At 43.0% G+C, this 21,982-nt stretch overlaps 1 protein-coding gene across 1 annotated transcript in view; it reads right to left on the reverse strand.

The window, feature by feature from the left end:
* LOC140185993 (VPS10 domain-containing receptor SorCS1-like) overlaps positions 1-21,982 on the reverse strand; it is an 837,248-nt gene that overhangs the window by 216,673 nt on the left and 598,593 nt on the right. Inside the window, exons 8-12 of the mRNA XM_072239817.1 lie at positions 17,137-17,226; positions 13,800-13,979; positions 7,200-7,346; positions 5,279-5,381; positions 1,431-1,519 (exon numbers count right to left, since the gene is read on the reverse strand). Coding sequence (XP_072095918.1) covers positions 1,431-1,519; positions 5,279-5,381; positions 7,200-7,346; positions 13,800-13,979; positions 17,137-17,226 — 609 coding nt within the window. The remainder of the gene's footprint in view (positions 1-1,430; positions 1,520-5,278; positions 5,382-7,199; positions 7,347-13,799; positions 13,980-17,136; positions 17,227-21,982) is intronic.

Genomic DNA, 21,982 nt, shown 5'->3' on the forward strand with positions numbered 1-21,982 from the left:
TGCCCAGCTACTCTATGCATCAAATTGTGTCATTAATAGCAACTGGGTCAGTTTTGACTGCTTCCATCATGCCTTTGACTTAAGTTTCCAGGGAAAATGCAGGATTCATTTTACTTGAGGTTACCTGCCTAGAAACTCACTTGGCTGTTCCTACTAGCAGTGGATGAAATTCTAAACAACACTCTTCAGAATGTGTCAGGCACATCTTTTTTTAAAATGTATTGATATAAATGTCAGTTGTAAATTGGCTCAGTGAACGTGTTCACATTTCTGAATCAGCAAGTTACGGCCTCAAACCCTCCAACATGAGTGGAAAACATCGATAGTGCCGACATCTTGTCAAAGGTTCTGGCTTCTGGATCAAGCGATTAACCAACACAGTCTTTTAACTCTGACAGCATGCTCTCCAGTGTCCTGGGAAACATTGTTCCTCTGGCTTAACTGCTCAGCTGTCTCATTGCTTTGTTCTTGAGACCTTTGTGTACGACTGCTGTTATTGAGGCTGCCTGCAAGATGGCAGGGCAGCACAGGAATCAATCTGGGCAATTGCTATGTTCAGATGGGATTCCGACTTCAGTCATAGTCACAAGGATGGGAGCTTCACACCGGTGGCTTGCTTCATAGATACTCTTCCAAATAAGAACACAACAATTAGGAGCAGGAGTTGGCTATCTGACCTGTCAAACCTCCTCCCCACATTCATTAAGACCATGGCTGATCTGGCCATCTACTCAACTCCACCTACCTGCCTTTCCCCGATAACTCCTAATACCCTTAATCTGCAAAACTGTATCTAACCATGTCTTTAACATATTGAGTAGTCTCTACTGTTTCCCTGGGGAGAGAATTCCACAGATTCACTATTCTCTGGAAAAAGCAGTTTCTCTTCATCTCTGTCCTATATTTATTCCCCCGAGGCTACGTCCCCTAGTTTCAGATTCACTTACCAGTAAAAACAACTTTCCTGCCTCTGTCTTATCTACTTATCCCTTTAATTCTCTATGTTGCTATACGATCTCCTCTCATTCTTCGGAATTCCAGTGAGTATAGTTCCAGGTGACACAGTCTCTCTCCATATGCTAACCTCCATCTTCAGATTCAATCTGGTGAACCTCCTCCAAAGCCAGTGTCTCTTTCCTCAGGTAAGTAGACCAGAACAGCATGCAGTACAGTATTCCAGGTAACCTGTTGTTGCTATCACACCGAGAAAATGATATGTTGTATCAACACATCGTCAGGAAGTTAAAACTGTTATCACAAGCAATCAACAAACTGCTGGGAGATCTCAGCTGGTCAGGCAGCAACTGTGGGGGGCCCGGTACAGATAATCAACGTTTCTGATCAAGGTTATATGTCTTCAAAAAATTAATTTCGATTGTGTCAGCTCAGCTCTGGTTCATGAGCAGTAAGCTTCTTGCTGTCACCATTACCTGTCTCCAGGAGTTTCCCCCGTCTGATGAGATGAACATATTGCTGCTGGGGCTGTCCTGGTCCATTTGTAGGTTGGGGCCAACGTTGCCTGAAATTCAAGTAAAGCCACCAGAGTTCAGATTTGATTGCACAAGAAGAGTTTCAATCCACAGCTTCAACCTGGCCACTACCTCAAAATGCAAGAAGACAGAAGGCAATGAAGTTCTTTGAAATGCTGTAACTACTTTCTTTAATATTAACTCCCAATACAGGGACCTATTTATGTCTTGCATTGATCAGGTTCAAAATCCATGCATCTGCCAGGTTGGGCTTAACATATATTAGAGGAACAGCACCTGTAATTCTAGCTGAGCATTCTCCTATCTGATTACATAAATCTTAAATTGTCAAACTTCTGGTAACGGCTTCTCCTTCCCTTTTCCCTCTTCTAACTCTTACTGATCCACCTGGCCCCTTCAGCCTAGTTTTTTAGATTAGATTATGAGAACACTCAGTCCTCACTTATTGTCATTTAGAAATGCATGCATGCATTAAGAAGTGATACAATGTTCCTCCAGAGTGATGTCACAGAAAAAAAGGACAAACCAAAGACTAACACTGACAGAACCACATAATTATAACATATAGTTACAGCAGTGCAAAGCAATACCATAATTTGATAAAGAACAGACCATGGGCACAGTAAAAAAAAGTCTCAAAGTCCTGAGTCGATTGACTCCTGAGCCCCCGACAGTAGGCGGCAAAGGGAGAAACTCCCTGCCATAAACCTCCAGGCACCAACAACTGCCGATGCATTGGAAGCACCCGATCACAGCCGACACCTCCTCCTCCATTTGTGCATCAACCATCATCCATCTCACCAATTCCACCCCACACCGCCTTCCCAATGTATCACACCCGACCTTCCTCTCCTGCCACATTCCATCATTTTCAGCCCTTTGTCATTTCCACCTATCATCTCCCAGCTTCTGACACCATTCCCATTCTCCGTCCTGCCTCTCACACCCCTCACATAGATCCACCTATCATCTCCCAGCTTCTGACACAAATTTCACTCTCCCCACTGCTTCTCACCGGCTCACCTGGATCCACCTACCACTTGATTCATTTTTTTTTAAATTCAGGCTGTTCCCTCTTATCTTTCAGTTCAGATGAAGGGCCTTAAACCCGAAATGTAGATTGTCCATTTCCCTTCATAGATATAGCCTGACTTATTAAGTTCCTCTGGCACTCTGGGTGTTAGTCTGTCTAGAGGGCCGACTCTGGAGTTCCGTACTCTCACAAAGGGTAGAAATGAAAGGGAATCAATACTCGTAAGTTGCTAACTGCACAAAGGCTCCTTTCAAGTATTTGTTCCCTAGATTACTGAAAAAATGCTTCCCTTTATTCCATGGTCCACTGCCCTCTCATTTAATATTACTTCTACCTTCCTTCTCACATCTTGCCCTTTCATCCGCCCACCTACCTTTCCCCTCCTAACCACCCCCCACATTCTTATTCTGTCTCAGCATTGTCTGTTCATATTCCTCCACAGCTGATGACTGACATGCCAGTTCCTCCAGCACATGGTCAATGATTTAAATTATAATGATTTTAAACAGATACAGGATATTTTATCAGATTGTTCACCAGCATCTTAGAGGAAAAAATTGCACAAGTTCACACTCAGGGAAATGAGGTCATTTGACAAGAGATATGAAAAACAAGATAGCTCATTAAAATGGAGTTCTGGCCCAGACAACTTTCTAAAGGTTGGCTGTAACTTCTCCCCTGCTTTCCATCCATCCCTGCAGCCTGGGGAGATGTCAGATAGACTTGGATGTTAAATTTCATCCTATTGCTGACACTGGCTGAAAACTGTAGATTCTAGTGAAAAACCACTGCAATTTTAACTAGTCTCTGCAGTCCATTGCTTTTGGGACTACCAGTAATATTACTGTGCAGAAGGTCTTTGAACTGTTTCCTTGGTAAATAATTATGGATAAATTTGCAGTTAATATCTTTATAGAAAACCAATTCATTGTCAGGTTTTCCTCATGAGAAAATCCTAGGCCATTTAAGAAGAGGAATTAAACATATCATGATACGACAAAGAAGAGGACTTCTTCTTGTGGGTGAGTTGTCTCAGGGTACTTTAATGTCACTCTTACTGATACACTTCCTCTAAGAGGACGTTTTTAACCTTGTCGTGGTTTGGAGGTTTGCCTGCCTCAGTGACCCAGGGAGCTATGTTAGCAGGAGTTAGGGCTTTAAGTTTTGGCTCCTGGCAGGGTCACCCATGCCAGTCCGGTAAAAGGGTAGAGGCCGGACTACAAGTGGTCCACTGGTCCTCCAGGATTGGGGGTTCAGCTCAGGGTGAACAATCCTGTTTGGCAAGACAAAATTGTTACAGGAACAGCAATGAAAAATCCTTCTACATCTGAGTGTGATGGTATTCCTGAGTCTCCACTCAGGACTGCATGACTGACAGTAGTGAAAATCGAGAGGAAGCTACTGACATGATGAAGGAAGCCCTGAACATCACATGAGATACAGGACCTTCACTGCTGCCCTAAATACCAGTGGCATAATGGCATAAGTAAGTAGTGATGCACCTCTGACAACAACAGCACTTTGCACTGATGTAACATCCACAACACTGGAAAATGTGTTAGTAAACAAACATTAGCGTTGCGAACATTATGACAGACTTGGTTGAAGACACACAGCAGAAATGAGAAAGAAGGGGCTTAGAGATAGAGAGGTTTAGGGAGGGAAATCCAACATAGAACATAGAACAGTGTAACACGGTACGGGCCCTTCAGCCTACAACGTTAACCTACTTCAAGATCAGTCTAACTCTTTAGTGTCTGGGAATGCAGAAGGACTACCACAAATGAGGGAAACAGAGATGTACTGCGGAATGGGATTTCAGCCTTACAGTAAATCTTTCCCAGCTCAAATCGGAGAATGGAACATGCAGAAAATAGCTTTGAGAAATACCAAGTAGCATCTCTGGACTGGGGGAACAGGTCAATAAGAGGGCTGCAACATGTATCTTGGGTGAGTTTTCTTTTAATTGAAGCTCCTTAAAGTACAAGAGAAAAGAGGCACAAATTCCTGCCTGAACCAAACATGGGGTACATTAGGGACTGACCAATTGTAGTAGGGAAGTGGAAAAATGGTTTCTGTCCTTTGTTCTGAGCACAATCCATTTGGAATTCCTTTTGGATAGGATGATGAATTGGGAACAAAGTGGAAATGAATCCGGGGATGAACTGCATTGGCCAGTACTCCCTTGCCTGGTAATAGGTGGCTGGTTTAATGATCGAAAAACCTTCACTGAATTGGTCCAAACCACACAATGGACGTAATTCTGAATTGGAACATTTAGAGATACAGCACAATAACGGGCCCTGCTGACCCAATTAGCACATCACCCAATTACACCCATATGACTAATTAATCTACTAACCCGTATGTACTCGGAATGTGGGAGCCGGAGAAAAGCCACATGGACATGGGGAGAATGTACAAACTCTTTACAGACGGTGGTGAAATTGAACACGGATCACTTGTACTCTAACAGCACTAAACGCTACGCTACTGTGTCACCTGGGAATGTTAATAAAGTTTCCCACACTGACTCACAGTTGCTAGGATATGATTCTGTACTCCAGCAACAGCAAGGGAGTATCATAAGTGTAACGTGAAAAGCTTCACGAATACCTTATTCCAGCTGAATGCACTGCGTAATGATCTGGCCTGTACGAACAGTCTGCAAGACAAGTGTTTCACTGTATCTTGGTACATGTGACAATAATAGCAATACCAACAACATGGAGGCCTGACCTGAGTGATACAGTACCTGAAGCCACAATGATGCCTGGGGCTGAGTACTTGCTGCCAATGTTGCCTGATGTATAAGGATTCGGTGCCACGTTCAGGTGCAGATTCAAGGAGCAGTATGGCTGTAAACAAGGGTCACAGTACGATTTAAACCCAGATCATTATCATCAGACAGCTACCACATATCAATGGAAAACTGAACTTTTAAGAATTCAGATCCTCACTGCATATTACCCATGAGGAAAACAGCTCGATTGACAGGAACTATCAGTGAAGGTTTACAAAAGCAAAATTCTAGAAATATGAACAATTCAAAAAAAAATGGTGGAAATGCCCAGAAAAACAGATCTGTCATAAGTAACTAACCAATGTTGATTCTCCACAGATTCTATCTAACCTGCTGAGAATCTCCTGCAATTTTCTTTTTATTTCTGGTTTCGACATTGAATTCTTACATCAAGCATTCTTTTTCCAGTACATTTAAAAATAATGTCGTCACAATTTAAAGTATTGTCCCCTTACTAAGTGTCATGAATGTGTTCTCAAATAAGACTTATGGCATGTGGGGCAAATTAGCCTGATGCCATATTGGTGAAGGTGGTGCCCACCCAAAAGGATAATTGGGGCACCAAATTATGCAGCCAGGTTTGACTACTGCACCATCACTTGGGCTCAACTTTGCATAGCTGAGGGAGAATTTGGTATCTGAAAGGACATACACCAGTGCCATTTAAGGAGACCAGCAGCTATTTACAGGTTGTCAACCCAATGCATGCTTCTCAAGCTCAGCTATGCTCCTGGAAGGTTGTTCATCTCCAAGGCAAAGTTAATTTCACACAACTAAACTTTCAACTTTTTTGTTACCTTTTTTTGATGTGTGAAATTCCTGCACCATATTGCCACATAGTGCACAAGTGGAACAGATCAAAAGCTTTAAGTTCCTCTGGGTCAATATCACAAATGACCTGACTTGGTCCAACCAAGCAGAGTTCACTGCCAAGAAGGCCCACCAGCGCCTTTACTTCCTGAGAAAACTAAAGAAATTTGGCCCATCCCCTAAAGCCCTCATTAATTTTTATAGATGCAATGCAGAAAGCATTCTTCTAGGGTGCATCACAACCTGGTATGGAAGTTGTCCTGTCCAAGACCGAAAGAAGCTGCAGAAGACCGCAGCACATCACACAAACCAATCTTCTGTCCGTGGACTCATTTTACACCGCATGCTGTCGGAGCAGCGCTGCCAGGATAGTCAAGGACACGACCCACCCAGCCAACAGACTTTTTGTCCCTCTTCCCTCCGGGAGAAGGTTCAGGAGCTTGAAGACTCGTACGGCCAGATTTGGGAACAGCTTCTTTCCAACTATGATAAGACTGCTGAACGGATCCTGACCCGGATCTGGGCCGTACCCTCCAAATATCCAGACCTGCCTCTCGGTTTTTTTGCACTACCTTACTTCTCATTTTTCTATTTTCTATTTATGACTTATAATTTAAATTTTTAACATTTACTGATTTTAACTATTTTAATATTTTAATATTTAATATTTGTAATCCAGTGAGTGTGAAGCGCAGAATCAAATATCGCTGTGATGATTGTACCAATTGTTTGGCGACAATAAAGTATAAAGTTAATAGCAAGAAAAGCTTGCAATCTTTTATTCGATAAATTTTCAAATACAATCAAAATGTCAGTAAACATACCATTAGCGTTGGCCTATCATTTTACTCAGTTACTGCTGGCTCTAAGACCAGACTGATCATGATGTTCAGTCTCCTTCTTGAATTACCTAGATTTGTCCAGCGTACATTATTTTAAACTAAAGACTCGTTAAAGAATAACGTGGTAGAGCTCTTTTTCAGTTCTAACCACTAGCACTGACTGCATGGAGTTTGCACGGGGGGGGGGGTGAGGGTGTAGGAAACTAGATGTAGTGGCTTACCAGAAGGCAGTGAAGGTCCTTGCCTTTCAGATCTGTGGTGGGAGCCCCCAGAAGTCGCCAGTCTCGTCCCTTATTGTACGTGATGAAAGTCCTGACCTGCTTTTGTACCTTTTTGTTAGCCAAGAACATTCCCTTTATCCCTGCTACCTAGGAAAAATGGTTACAATTGAAATACCATCAACTAAAATGGGGGTTAGTTTTAAAACCGCATTCAAGTCAACTCAGTCAAATCTTGAGCAGCCACACACAGAATGCTTGAGGAACTCAGCAGGCCACACCACATATATTGTCCTGAGGAAAGGTCATGGCCTGAAATGTCATGATCGTGCCACCGTAGCGTAGCGGTCACCACAACGCTATTACAACTCGGGGTGTTCCAGAGTTTGGAGTTCAATTCTGGCGCTGCCTGCAAGGAGTTTGTACATTCTCCCCGTGACCTGCATTGGTTTCCTCCGGGTGCTCCAGTTTCCTCCTATAGTCCAAAGATGCACCAGTTAGTAGGTTCATTAGTGTAACACGCTATAAGGTTTCACTGCTAATGTAATAGTTTCTGTGTAGCACAATGTTTGGGTTATGACTGGAGATAGCAGGGTTTGGAATGCTGGGACTATCCAATGAGAGAAATATTGTTCTTCCTTGTGAGTTGGAAGAGAGATTTTTGCGGTCTTTTACCGGGGAGAGAAGAGGAGAGAAGATGCGAATGGGAAAGATTTGGTAGACTGCCAGATGGAGTGGACTTGGAGCGAAGGTCTGAAGGTCAGCGGAGGAGGTCGATGGTGGACGACCAGCTTATCAGGGAGCTCCAATATTGTGCAATAGACTGTTTCATGAGATTGGACCCTTATTTTTTGTTTTCTTTACTAACCATATAGTCAAAGTAAGAATTAAAAAGCTCAATCGTTTAATAGGATATTGTTTATCATTTGTTATTTCAGGGTACTGATTTGTAACAGGGGACACATCACGCAGCATCCACCCAAACGAGATTCCTTAAGTTTGGCAGGGCCGGGGCTATCACCCCCTATATTAAGCTGCTAGCCGAAGCGAGAGTTACATTAGTTATTGTAAATTATCCTGTGGTTAGGCTAGGGTTAAATTGTTAAGTTGCTGGGCAGCGCGGCTCATTAGGCTGGAAGGGCTGTTCCACTCTGTATCTCTATATAAAAATAAATAACTAAAATAAAAGAAACACTGACTTATTCCTTCCACAGATGCTTCCTGACCTGCTGCGTTTCTCCAGCATTCTGTGTGTGCTGTTCTAGATTTCTAGCACCTGCAGAACCTGTTGTGCCTGAATGGGATTTTGGCATGGATCTAACCCATCTCATGATCACAGCTGGGGGATCCACCATTTATGGCAATCAGTTATAAAACAGTGTCAGACAGTCTGTATATGGGGAAGGGCTTTCAGCCTGGCTGACTCAGTGACCCAGGCTGCACTGTACATTTTCCTTCACTCCCGACAACTTCATTATTTTATTATTTGCCATGGTTTCCATCTTCACATAAGGAATTTCCTGGAATGAGTCTTAAATATATCTTTTCCAACTATGAATAACAGAATTTTTATGGCGTTGGTTCTAAAGCCATTTTCTGAACAAAGGTTGCCTTTGCACCTACAAGAACAGGCCAATCGGCAAACAATGACATGCCAAACTAATTAATCTAAGGATCCTTTATAGCAGCTGTCTGCTCATGACCCATATCCTGGACATTCATGTGTTTGCTGAACAGCCTCTTGAACTCATAGCTGCCTCCAAAACTACCCCTGTTACTGTATTCCATGTACCCGCCACTCTGTATGTGTTATAACTCCAAAACATTAAACTGATTGAAATCAAAAACACTGAGCTGGGAATAACTTTTGTTTTTACTTTAAACAAGTCACACACATGGTTGCACATAATGTATGCAATTCACAGTTTTACATACAAGCCATCATGAATTATTTAAATGATCAAGAATATGTAATCAATCAATATATTTACACAGTATACAACTACTATATAGACATCTGCAGCATGGTAAATTTTAAATTGCCACCGCAGTGGAGGATTTCTTACACTTGTGGGATAATATCTTTCCTGACAAGGAGGGGGTCACTCTGCTTGGCAGGTGAGGCTCGTGATTGTGAAACCATCTCAAGTTCTGGGGCCACCTCCGTCGTAGTTGGAGGAGTTGACTCTGGGGCTGCAGGACATGGTTCTGACAGCTCTGAATACTGTTCTTCTGGATGTGTCGGCATCCCAAACAATGCATAGAAGGCTTCACTGGATGATATGGTTCATAATGTGTGAGGACAGTGTTTGACAACACCATTTCTTTTATCTTTAGGAAAGCCACCTCACACTGCTTTATTCATTGACATTTCTTCCCTTTCTATAGTAATGATTTCAAGGGCTGAAGCACAGTAGCCAGCTTTGGCAGAAACTTATCAACAAAACTTAAAAAGGACCGCAACTGTAACATGTCCTTTAGCCTGGGGCATTCCTCACACACTTATAATTCTTCTGCGTTAATAGTGTGACCACAGTAAGCAGTACTTAGTTTAAAGAATTCAGACTTGGTGTGTCGTGCTGTAAGCCCATAATCTAATCTTTTTAACACTGTCTTGAGATTTTGGAGATCATCCTCGTCATTCTCACCAGTAATAATGATACCATCCAGGTAATTCTGAGTGCCTGGGCAGCCTTGCAGCGCTCGGTCTATAGCTTTCTGCTCGAAGGCAGGTGCAGATGCTACTCCAAAAGTAAGCCTATTATAGTGATAAAGCCCTTTGTGAATGTTCATGGTGAGAAACACTTCGGATTCTTTTTCCATGTCCATCTGTTGAATTCACTTTGCTGAAGTGTTTCCCTGCAGAAAGGTTTGCAAAGGTATCCTCTATCCTGGACAGAGGGCATTGATCTACTTTCAGTAGTGGGTTGATGGTCATCTTAAAATCACAACAGACCCTGACAGACCCATGCTTGTTAGTTACTGGGACCACTGGCATTGCCCATGGCCTCCACTCAAACTTGGAAAGAATTCCTCCAGCCTCCATTTGATCTAGCTCACTGGCTACTTTATCACAAATGGTATTAGGAACCAGGTGGGTTTTGTAAAACTTGGATGTGGTATTTTCATTTAACACAATTTTACCCTTGATATATTTGAGTTTTCCAATGCCGTCCTTGAACACTGCTGTGCCATTATCCACTACCTTTCTTAATTCACTTTCAGTTGACTCTATTACAGGAGATGTGGTAGGCATATGATGTGATCCAAGGTTGTCAAGCCGATGAGTGGTAGTAGGGACAAGCTCCCACTACCTAAAAGTGCTCCTCACAGCATGCGCCTCAAACAGCCTCTGACAACCAAGTCCAACTCCTGGCCTTCTTGTGTGGCTTAGCCTCTAAGCCCGGCGGAACTGTTTCTACTGACAGGAGAAGGGGCAAAGGCGGTCCTGGCGCCTTAAAACCAGTGCTTCGGGTAGATGGAGCTCGTCAGCCTGGGAAGGCAGTCCATTGAAGAGAGGGAAAGCTCTGATTTCAAACCTCCGCTGCCTTGCGGCCATACCCACTCATGGGAAAAGCTTCGGGAGTAAACTCTGAGGACAAATCCGGAGCTGGAGTCCCTAAGGTGGTCCGATGTTGCCTTCAACCTCGTTCCGGCAACTCCAGCAACGACACTGGTGCCAAGCTGTATCGGCCCTTGCCCTTCCCTTGGACAACATCGGTGTCGTGGAGAGGGGAGACTTGCAGCATGGGCAACTGCCGGTCTTCCATACAACCTTGCCCAGGCCTGCACCCTGGAGAGGACACTTGCAAGACTTTCCAGGTGCAGATCCATGGTCTCACGAGACTAACGGATGCCACCATGATGAATAGATCTTCAATCAAGTTGTAGTTGTCTCAGCCACCACAATACTGGCTCTCCTGTTTTTACCACATATAAGCCCAATGTGGCTTGTTGGTTGTTGTATTTCACTGTTACAAATGTCATTCCCACAGGAGTTATCTTTTCTTCAGTGTAAGATCTCCATTGGATATCTGCAGGCTTCAGTTCAGTATCTTTGTACTCACTTGCAGACCCCAGTCAGCTTGGACATCTACAACATCTCCTCCAAAATCTCCAACAGCACAGGTGCACCGCAAGGCTGTGTGCTTAGCCCCCCTGCTCTACTCACTTTACACTTATGACTGTGTGGCTAAGCACAGCTCTAATGCCATATTTAAGCTTGCTGATGATGTCACTGTCGTAAGCTGAATCAAAGGTGGTGAGAAATCAGCACATAGGAGGGAGATAGAAAATCCGGTTGAATGTTACTGCAACAGCAACCTTCTACTCAAAGCCAGCAAGAGCAAGGAGCTGATGATTGACTTCAGGACAGGGGAAACCGGAGGTCCATGAGTCAGTCCTCATCAAGGGATCGAAGGTGGAGAGGGTCAGTAACTTTACATTCCTCAGGGATATCATTTTTCAGATAACTGGATTTGGCCCAAGTACAATTGCAGAGACAGCACAGCAGCACCTCTACTTCCTTAGGAGTCTGCCAAGATTTGGCATGACATCAGAAACTTTGACAAACTTCTATAGGTGCGTGGTGAATATATTGACTGGCTGCATCACAGCCTAGAATGGAAACACCAACACCCTGGAATGGAAAATCCGACAAACACTAGTGGATATGGCCATCATGCGTAAAACCCTCCCCAGCATTGAGCATATCTACATGAAAGAAGCATCTATGATCAGGGACCCCACCACCCGGGTCATGCTCTCTTCTCGCTGTTGCCATCAAGGAGAAGGTACAGGAGCCTGAGGATCCATACCACCAGGTTCACGAACAGTTATTACCCCTCAACCATCAGACACTCGAACTAACTGGGATAACTTCACTAAATTTCACTTGTCCCATCACTGAAATATCCCCAGAACCTATGGACTCAATTTAAGGACTTTTCAACTCATATTCTTGATATTTATTGTTCATTTGTTTGTTTTTTGTTTGTTTATTTATTTATTTATTTATTTATTTATTTATTCTACTCTCAAGCTGCTAAAACCTGAGGTATGGGAATAGCCAAGCACACTCATTTCTCTATTGCTAGGAACTTTCGGACTACTCTAGCGGTGTTTAGTATTGTGGCTTTCTATAGATTTACATAAATATTACTGCGTAAGTCTAATTGTAAAATGCTACTGTGTAGTGACTTTGGGATGATACCAGTTCTACAACTGGGTTTATTGGGACAATGTGTACCCTGTTCATGTTCCATAGTCGTTCAATTGCTGCTTTTAATTCATCATATTTCTGATGTTTTTCACTTTTTGATTTCTGTATGTTATGTGTGTTTGGAATGGCTATATCTACCCAAATATTGCCAACATACTGAATACACAACACTGAGAAAATCTACCCCTCTTCACCTTAAATCCATGACCTCTTGGATTAGACATTTTAACTGTATATATCAGCTGTCTACTCCATCTATGCCCCTCATAATTTTATAAACTTCCATCAAAGTTCTATCAGAGTATGAGGGTATGGGTAGTTTTTCTATGATGTGTATTTCCATAATTCAGATTGGTTGTAATGTGATGAACATTGTGGCAAAGGCATGGAACCTTACCCACAGAACATAGAACAAAGAACAAAAACAATACAGTACAGGAACAGGCCCTCCCACCCACAATATTGAGCAGAACCAATTAAATTAGTAATCAAATGTCCAACATAATTAATCCTTTCTGCCTACACAATCTCCACATCTTTCCATTTTCCTCACATTCATGTGTCTATCTAAGTGTCTCTTAAATTCTGCCTCTATCACTTCACCTGGCAGAGCATTGCAGGCACAGGTCCTCTAATCCAGACAGCATCCTGGTAAACCTTTTCCGCACCAGCTCCAAAGCCTCAACATCCTTCCTGCAATGGAGCAACCAGAACTGTATCCGATAGTCCAGACGATGGTAGAGCATTGAGATGAAATTTATTGCGCAGTTTCTGTGTCATCCCACTCAAGTCTAGATCAACCCTCAAAAAGGGCTCACGTGAATCCAGGACTCAAAGGAATTTTTTTATACCATCAGTGCTCATGAAGTCTCTAAAAACCAGCTCCCATAGGGAGGTTGAGATGCCCTTTGAGATAGATTCACACAATTAGCGGAGATTGGCCAAATCAACTACACAGTCAACACCTTCAAAGTTATTTCAGGCTCAGGAGAGATCTCCATACACAGGATATAGCTTAAATCACCACTGAAGATTTTGAAATTGCTTTCTGTGTGCGCAAACTAAAAAGTAATTATTTATAAATCTCCAGGAAAAGTGTTTTGGGTTTTATGGATTTTTTTATCCAGCAATGTTTAACCTGGAACTTAATGCTCGTCAAACAACATTGTTCATTTAATACATCCTGGCATTTAGCAACAAGTACATTAACTCCCTTCCAATTTGATGCTGTCTTGAATAATCAGATCTATTTCTCAGATGTATCACTGCAGTAACATACACCAGCTAATCACTTGTCATGTAAATGGTCAGATTTTCCTGGCATCATGCTTCCCCAGACACCTTTATCTTCTGTGTGCTGTTGAGAACAGACATTACGTTACCTCATAAAGGTCAATCATAACATTCCCCTCTGGGCCTCGGCTGCTTTTCACATTCTCCAAAGCAATTGTGAAGTGGATTCCTCTTGCATCAGACACATACAGATTATACGTGTCATTTTGGTTCCATTCCTGCACAGCAGCAAAGACTTGGTTTTCATCTGTACTAATAATGTGCATATCCTGCCGAGACAGAAAAGCTGCATATAAGTAACGCTGAGCCGACAGCAGCGCAGTTGCAAATCTCAAGGGAAATCCATGAGGCTTGCGATAATTCTGCAAGACTTGCGGCCTGATTGGATCCATTTACCACAAGGATGACCAGGTCTGTACACCTGAAGCAAGTCAGATTATGACTCCTATGTTTTGAGAAACAGGCCCTGGGGAGAATGTAACACACAAAATGTTGAAGGATCTCAGCAGGTCAGGCAGCACCAATGGAAAGGAATGAACAATTGACAATTTGGGCTGAGGCACTTCACTAAGACAGGAAAGAAAGGGGGAAGAAGGTCGGGAAGGGGAAGGAGTACAAGCTAGAAAGGGATAAGTGAAGCCACATGAGGGGGAAGTTGGGTAGGTGGGTAGGTGGGTAGTGAAGGGGAATTAAAGTGAGAAGCTGGGAGGTGATAGGTAGAAAAGTTAAAGGGCTGAAAAAGAAGACATCTACTAGGACATGAGAATGGACCATGGGGGAAAAGGGAAGGAGGAGAACACCAGAGGGAGGTAACAGACAGGTAAGGAGAAGAGAAGAGGTGACAGGAGAGCCAGGGGGGTAAAGTGCATAGCTGGACATGTTGTAGGTGTTTCTAAAAAGGGGTTAATTCATGGATCAAAGTGATTCAATTGAGTGGATAATCAGAAGAAAGGACACCAGGTAGTGAATACATTGTAACCTGTTTAACACCACTGGCCAAAGTCCAGAATATGTCCTGTGAGTATATTCCCCAGCCATTCACTATGAAGGCAGCATCCACCGCTAATGATCCCCATCACCCTGGACATGCTCTCTTCTCATTACTACCATCGGGAGGAGGTACAGGAGCCTGAAGACATACTCAATTCTCAGAAATAGCTTCTTCCCCACCACCATCAGATCTTTGAACAGTCCATAAATGCATAAACATTAAATGTTATTCCTTTTATTGAATTGCATATTATTGTAATTCATGGTAATTTTTATGTCTTTGCACTGTAATACTGCTGCAAAACAACAAATATGTTATCTAAATCAATGATCAATCAGTTTCAATCTAAATCTGATGGTGATTCTGACTGATCTGTAATAGTGCACCTGCAGAAGGAAAATTCAAACCTAAACCAACAAGCTTCAGATCTGCATCAAATGGCCAACAAGCATCCCCATTTTTAACAAGTTTACCAGAATTTAGTTAGCCATATTTCCTCTGGTGTATCTGAAGATACTATGGAGCATTCTTGATACGACTATCAGGTTAGCAGACTCAACGTCTCTTTTGCCTGTTATTCAGCCAATTGTTGGGACTGTGACTTAGCAATTATCATACGGAAGAAAGGAGACATGGCGAAATGCTTAATTGTGAGGGAATACTTTTCACCATTTTCTCCTCGAATCGGAACAAGGCCTAATTCTTTCTGCACTAAAGTTTTATTGGATTACATTCCTAAAATAATGAAGAACATATTAATTGTTACCTCACCCCATTTCCACCATCTGGATGTTCCCCTACAAGTCATACACACCATCCTGGAATGGAAATATATCACTGGTCCTTCTTCGTTGCTGGGTGGAAATCGTGAAAGTCCTTATCCAACAACCCCAGCTTATCCAACCTCTCATTACAGGTCACACCCTCTATTCCAGACATTATCCTGGTAATCTCTTCTGCACCTTTTCCAAAGCTCCCACATTGTTCCTATAGTATGGCTTTGTACTGTATGGTCTCTCCTAGGCTTTGACCTATTACTGACTTATTTCCTCTGCATTTCCCTCCACTTTCGTTACCTGGCTCATTTCAGAGCTGTGTCGTTGGATTTCCATTGATATCACATCAACCAATGTGAGTGATAGGAGAGATTCATAAATGGAGTCCTGGCCAATGAGCTGGTCAATCTCCTCAGAGTGTCAACACAGAGGATATAGCTAGACTGACAAACTACAATCAACACACACGAAATTATGGAGGAACTCAGCAGACCAGGCAGCGTCTATGGAGAAAGAGTAAACAGTCAATGTTTCAGGCCGAGACCCTTCATCAGGACTGGAGGGAAAAAGATGAAAGGTCAGAGTAAGAAGGTGGGGGAGGGGTGACAGGAGGAAGAAATACAAGATAACAGGTGAAACTGGGAAGTGGAGTGAAGTAATGAGCTGGGAAGTTGATTGGTGAAAAAGATAAAGGGCTGGAGAAGGGGGAATCTGATATGAAGGGGGGAGGAGCACCAGAGGGAGGTGATGGGCTGGTAAGGAGATAAAGGGAAAAGGGAAATAGGAATGGGGAATGGTGAAAGGTATTACCGGAAGTTTGAGAAATCAATGTTCATGCCAGCAGGTTGGAGGCTACCCAGACAGAAAGTGGAATTAAAATAGGAGGCCACTGGGAGGCCAGTGGACTGATATGTTGGAATGGGAATTAAAATAGGAGGACACTGAGAGACCCAGCTTTTTCTGGCAGACGAAGCATAGGTGCGCGGCGAAGTGGTCTCCCAATCTACATTGGGTCTCACTGATATACAGAAGGCCACACCGAAAGCACCAAATACAGTAGATAAACCTAGAAGACTCACAGGTGAAGTGTTACCTCACCTGGAAGGACGTTTAGGGACCTGTATAGTAGTGAGGGAGGAGGTGTAGGGGCAGGTATGGCACATGCTCCACTTGCAAGGATAAGTACCAGGAGGGAGATCAGTGCGGAGGGATGGATAGGCAAAGGAGTTGCGTAAGGAGTAAACGTCAACTGTATTCTTTTCCATAGGTGCTGGCTGGCCTGCTGAGTTCCTCCAGCATTTTATGTGTGTTGCTCGGATTTCCAGCATCTGCAGATTTTCTCTTTCTTGTGATCTGTCAAATTACAATGATCAATCAAAGATAAAAACCGAATTCAAAGTCCTGACCAAACGGCTTGAGCATAGTTTTCCTTCTGGCTCCCTCACTAATAGATTCACAAACATAAGATTTCAAAATTCTTATTGTCTTCCCTGTCTTGACTAATTTATGTTTTGTATGGTGCCTGCGATGTTGCTGCAATGAAGTTTTTCACTGTACCCATTTCTTTTGTACATGACTTGACCTGACTTGAGATGACCGTGAAGGTGAAGGAAAAGGCTTGCTGATTTCTGAGGTTTGCTGATAATGCGCAGTTTTTACCTTGGGCAATGAATATTTTGGGAGCTTCATCTCTGCAAAGCTTTCTCTGCGATATGACACGTAGTAGGTTACCCGTCCACCTGATGTTACCTAGGGAACAAATCACAAAGTCGAATAAATTAACATCAGGCAGCAAAGTAACGCTGCACAAATGTACAAGAAAGAGCAGGCAAGTGTTTTTGATCTCGCTAATACAAAAGACAAAAAGCCACTTTGAGAACCTCATAATATGTAGACAATGATTCTTCTTATAATAAAAGGAAAGGTACGTCACATCTGGAGTTTCTCTGGATAGCGGACAATTTCCCTCCACGCCTCTCTGACGTAGTGGGGAACCGCGTACCGAGGCAAGTTACAGCAGTGGTTTGTCATTGCCTTCTGCCGGGTGAGTTTCCAAAGATCACCAGCTCATAACCCAGCACAGATGGAAAGCGGGCAGGGGAGCCAGCCGGAGCTGGATTCGAACTCAGAACCTTTCGTCCCAAAGTCTGACGCTGATGCCACTACCCCACCAACCGGGTCCTTCTTATAACAAGTACCCAAAATGTCTTGCTGCTATCATACCTTCAACCGTAACTCTGCTTTTCTATCTGCCTGATAATATTCCAGTAACTAGTGGATTTCTGCAGAGATCTGTACTGGGACCTCTGCTATTTGTGATATACGTAAATGAACTGGATGAGTGTAAGTTTGCAGATGACAGAACGATTGATGGATAGCTACAGGAGACTGTAGAATACAGGTCAGTTGCAGTTGGAGAAATGGTAGGTGGAGTTTAAGTTGTTGCACTTTGGGAGACTATAAGTTAGAGACAGGACACAGTTAATGGCAGGACCTTTAACTACATTGATGTAGAGAGGGATCTTGGTTTCCAAATCCATAGCCCTCTGAAAGTGTCTGCACAAGCTGATAAAGTGTAACAGAGATGCTTGCCTTTATTTGTGGAGGCATTGTTTGAGAGTCAGGAGGTCACTTTACAGCTTTGGAAAATGGCACATGTGGAGTACACATATTGCATTTAATTCTCTTTGCTTCTTTTATTTATTTTGGCATCACGTTCAGTGCAGAAGGTAGGACAAGTTTTATTACACAGAGAGGTGGATGGCTGGAATGTGCTGCCAGAGGTAGTAGAGGCATGTAAGAGGCTGGTAGATAGACACATGAATATGCAGAGAATGCAAGGATAAGGACCATGTACAGGCACAGGAGATTATTGAATTAGCTGTCAATAGCTTAATTAGTTCAGCACCATATCCTGTCCAAAGCATCTGATCCTGTGTTGCACAGTCCCGTCCCATGTGTTATGTTCTAAAGATCAATTCAGGTACATTTTTGCTGCTATATAAATGTATCCAGGTGACTGTTAAATACCATTTTTTATTGTTAAGGTGCACTTATGTATTCACCCTGATAATGCTAAAATAGCTGGTGACGTCATCATGCACATGTGGATTAGAAAGAGGAGTTACAATGTCCTAGGAAGAACTTCAAGTACTGGTCGTATGGTGAAAAAAAGATCTTCGAAAGTAAGGTATCAGTGCTGGACAGCATGGTTCTGTGAAGTTCCTTATTGGCCGAGTGGTGTGAGCGAGGAGAACTCGTTTCAGGGTCTACCTATACGTGTCTGGAAGTTAGGCACGTGCATGCCAAAGTGAATATATCTCTTAGTTAAGATGAGATGTATATATTCCTATTTTTGATGTTGTGTATGAGGTACAGGGTTGGTGGGATTGTTTTTTCAGAGTTGCCATTACTGTATTGATTTTGTATATTTTGTATATTTATTTTCTTACTGCATACATAACTAGTCAATACACAAGCGTGTGGACTAAAATTAAGCAGGAACTGTGATTTTTTAAAAATCCAATTTTCCAATTTGTTGTTTTATTTTGATGATCTCTTTCTGCATTAAAACATCTAAAACAGATAATGGATCTGAAAAAGTATTTTTTGTCCTGAGCATGGATTTTCCCCAGGTTACAAAGTAAATACAAGTTATTACTTTTGCCTCACCCTGATTCTATTTTCTGCAATCTGATTACTGAGGCCACTGGTACACCGTGCATTGTATGTGTCATACATGGGTTAAGGTTCAGATTATCACAAGTACATCAAAACATACAGTCAAATGCATCTTTTGCATTAACAACCAACACAGCCCAAGGATGTACTGGGAGCAGCCCACAAGTGTTGCCACACATTCTGGCACTAACATAACATGCCCTGCAATGTTCAGGAAAACAATAGAAGCAACAAAAACAACAGAACAACAACAACAACAAGACAAGCCCATTCCCTTGCCTATGCCTACCAATTCATGCACTCAGCTGCATAGACGGTCCTCAAACCCCAGGACAAGCTACTTCCAGTCCTCCAGCCTCCAGTAAACTTGTGGACTCAGAAACATCATGCCTCCAACTCCCTCAGTGGACTCATAGAATTCAGCCTCAACTTCCAAGCTTCTAATTGACCTTAAGGTTTCAATTTTCATAATCAACTCCAGCAGTCACTGATAATCAGACCTCGAACTCCAGGCCTAGAGCTCCAGATTTGCTGACACATGTACCTAGGGGGTCGCCAGCTTTAATGCCTCCTGCCCGCATGGACATCCAATCTCAGAATCCATCGATCTGGGGGCACTTGCTGAAGTGAGAGGCCACCAGCCCTCATCCTCGCTGGTCTTTATCCACAGCACTTACAATCCCAGCATTCATCCACATCACTGGCCTTTAAGCGCGGAGTGTAGAGCAGAGGACTAGATTCTTATCTGACCTTTAACTCCCCAACACTTCTGTCCCTAAACCCTAACTTGACTCCTACCCCTCTTTATTCCTAAAACCATCCCTACAAGCCTAAAAACAAACTAAACCTGAGTCTGATTACTTAGACATGTGCACTGACTTGTTGCTCTCTCTGCAAAGTGAATATACCAGTTAACTTCACCTCCAAGTGAATGCCTTTACTTATTTGGTATGTAGTTGTGCAGACGGAACAAGGTGGCAACGAGTACAAACCTGAATGTCAGCAGATATCACGAACTGCACTGAAGGTTACAAGATGACAGAATTTGGAGGAAGGGAGACAGACAGCGAGAGGAAAGAGTGAACTGAACCAGTATAGTGATGGAGAAGGTGGCCACGGATGCGAGAAAAGGATGCATGAGTAACAGTGCACTGTACACAGTGAGGGACACACAACTAGCAAAGCAAAAGTAAAAGTAACGTGACGATGGCTTTAATCAGAAAAGTTGACAAATTTGATAGCGTTGATGAGGTCTGGCAATCGTATATGAGAGAGGGTTGAACTCTAGATAATGCAAACAATACGGATGAGGTAAAGAAAGTCTCCACACTTCTTAGCTTAATGGCTACTAGAACTTATAGTCTCCTGCACAACTTAGTAACTTCTGAAAAGCCAGTAAGCAAGACGTTCAACAAAATTATGCAATTTTGCAAAATCACTTGAGCCCAAAACTACTAGCGATAGCTAAGAGATTTAGATATCACAAAATGAACCAGTCAAAGCATGAAAGCATCTCTAAATACGTTGCAGAACTGCACAAACATAGAACATAGAATAGTACAGCACAATACAGGCCCTTTGTCCCACAATGTTGTGCCGACCCTCAAACCCTGCCTCCCATATAAGCCCCCACCTTAAATTCCTCCATATACCTGTCTAGTAGTCTCTTAAACTTCACTAGTGTATCTGCCTGCCCCACTAACTCAGGCAGTGTGTTCCACACACGAACCACTCTCTGAGTAAAAAACCTTCCTTTAGTATCCCCTTGAACTTCCCACCGCTTACCTTAAAGCCATGTCCTCTTTTATTGAGCAGTGGTGCCCTGGGGAAGAGGCGCTGGCTATCCACTCTATCTATTCCTCTTATTAACTTGTACACCTCTATCAAGTCTCCTCTCATCCTCCTTCTCTCCAAAGAGTAAAGCCCTAGCTCCCTTAATCTCTGATCATAATGCATACTTTCTAAACACGGCAGCATCCTGGTAAATCTCCTCTGTACCCTTTCCAATGCTTCCACATCCTTCTTATAGTGAGGTGACCAGAACTGGACACAGTACTCCAAGTGTGGCCTAACCAGAGTTTTATAGAGCTGCATCATTACATCGCGACTCTTAAACTCTATCCCTCGACTTATGAAAGCTAACACCCCATAAGCTTTCTTAACTCCCCTATCCATCTGTGAGGCAACTTTCAGGGATCTGTGGACAGGTACCCCGAGATCCCTCTGCTCCTCCACACTGCCAAGTATCCTGCCATTTACTTTGTACTCTGCCTTGGAGTTTGTCCTTCCAAAGTGTACCATCTCACACTTCTCTGGGTTGAACTCCATCTGCCACTTCTCAGCCCACGTCTGCATCCTATCAATATCTCTCTGCAATCTTTGACAATCTTCTACGCTATCTACAACACCACCAACCTTTGTGTCGTCTGCAAACTTGCCAACCCACCCTTCTACCCCCACATCCAGGTCGTTAATAAAAATCACGAAAAGTATAGGTCCCAGAACAGATCCTTGTGGGACACCACTCGTCACAACCCTCCAGTCTGAATGTACTCCCTCCACCACCACCCTCTGCCTTCTGCAGGCAAGCCAATTCTGAATCCACCTGGCCAAACTTCCCTGGATCCCATGCCTTCTAACTTTCTGAATAAGCCTACCGTGTGGAAAGTTTTCCAATACTATGACTTTAGAGATAGACTTTCTGATGCATTAAAGGACAAGCTTTTATGTGGCATGCAAAGTCAAAGCACTCAAAAGAGGTTACCTTAGAAGAGGCACTATCGTTAGTGACTGCAGTGAAAGATGTGGCGGAACTACAGGAAAA

This window comes from Mobula birostris, chromosome 21 (genome assembly GCF_030028105.1).
Source record: "Mobula birostris isolate sMobBir1 chromosome 21, sMobBir1.hap1, whole genome shotgun sequence".
Taxonomy (NCBI): domain Eukaryota; kingdom Metazoa; phylum Chordata; class Chondrichthyes; order Myliobatiformes; family Myliobatidae; genus Mobula; species Mobula birostris.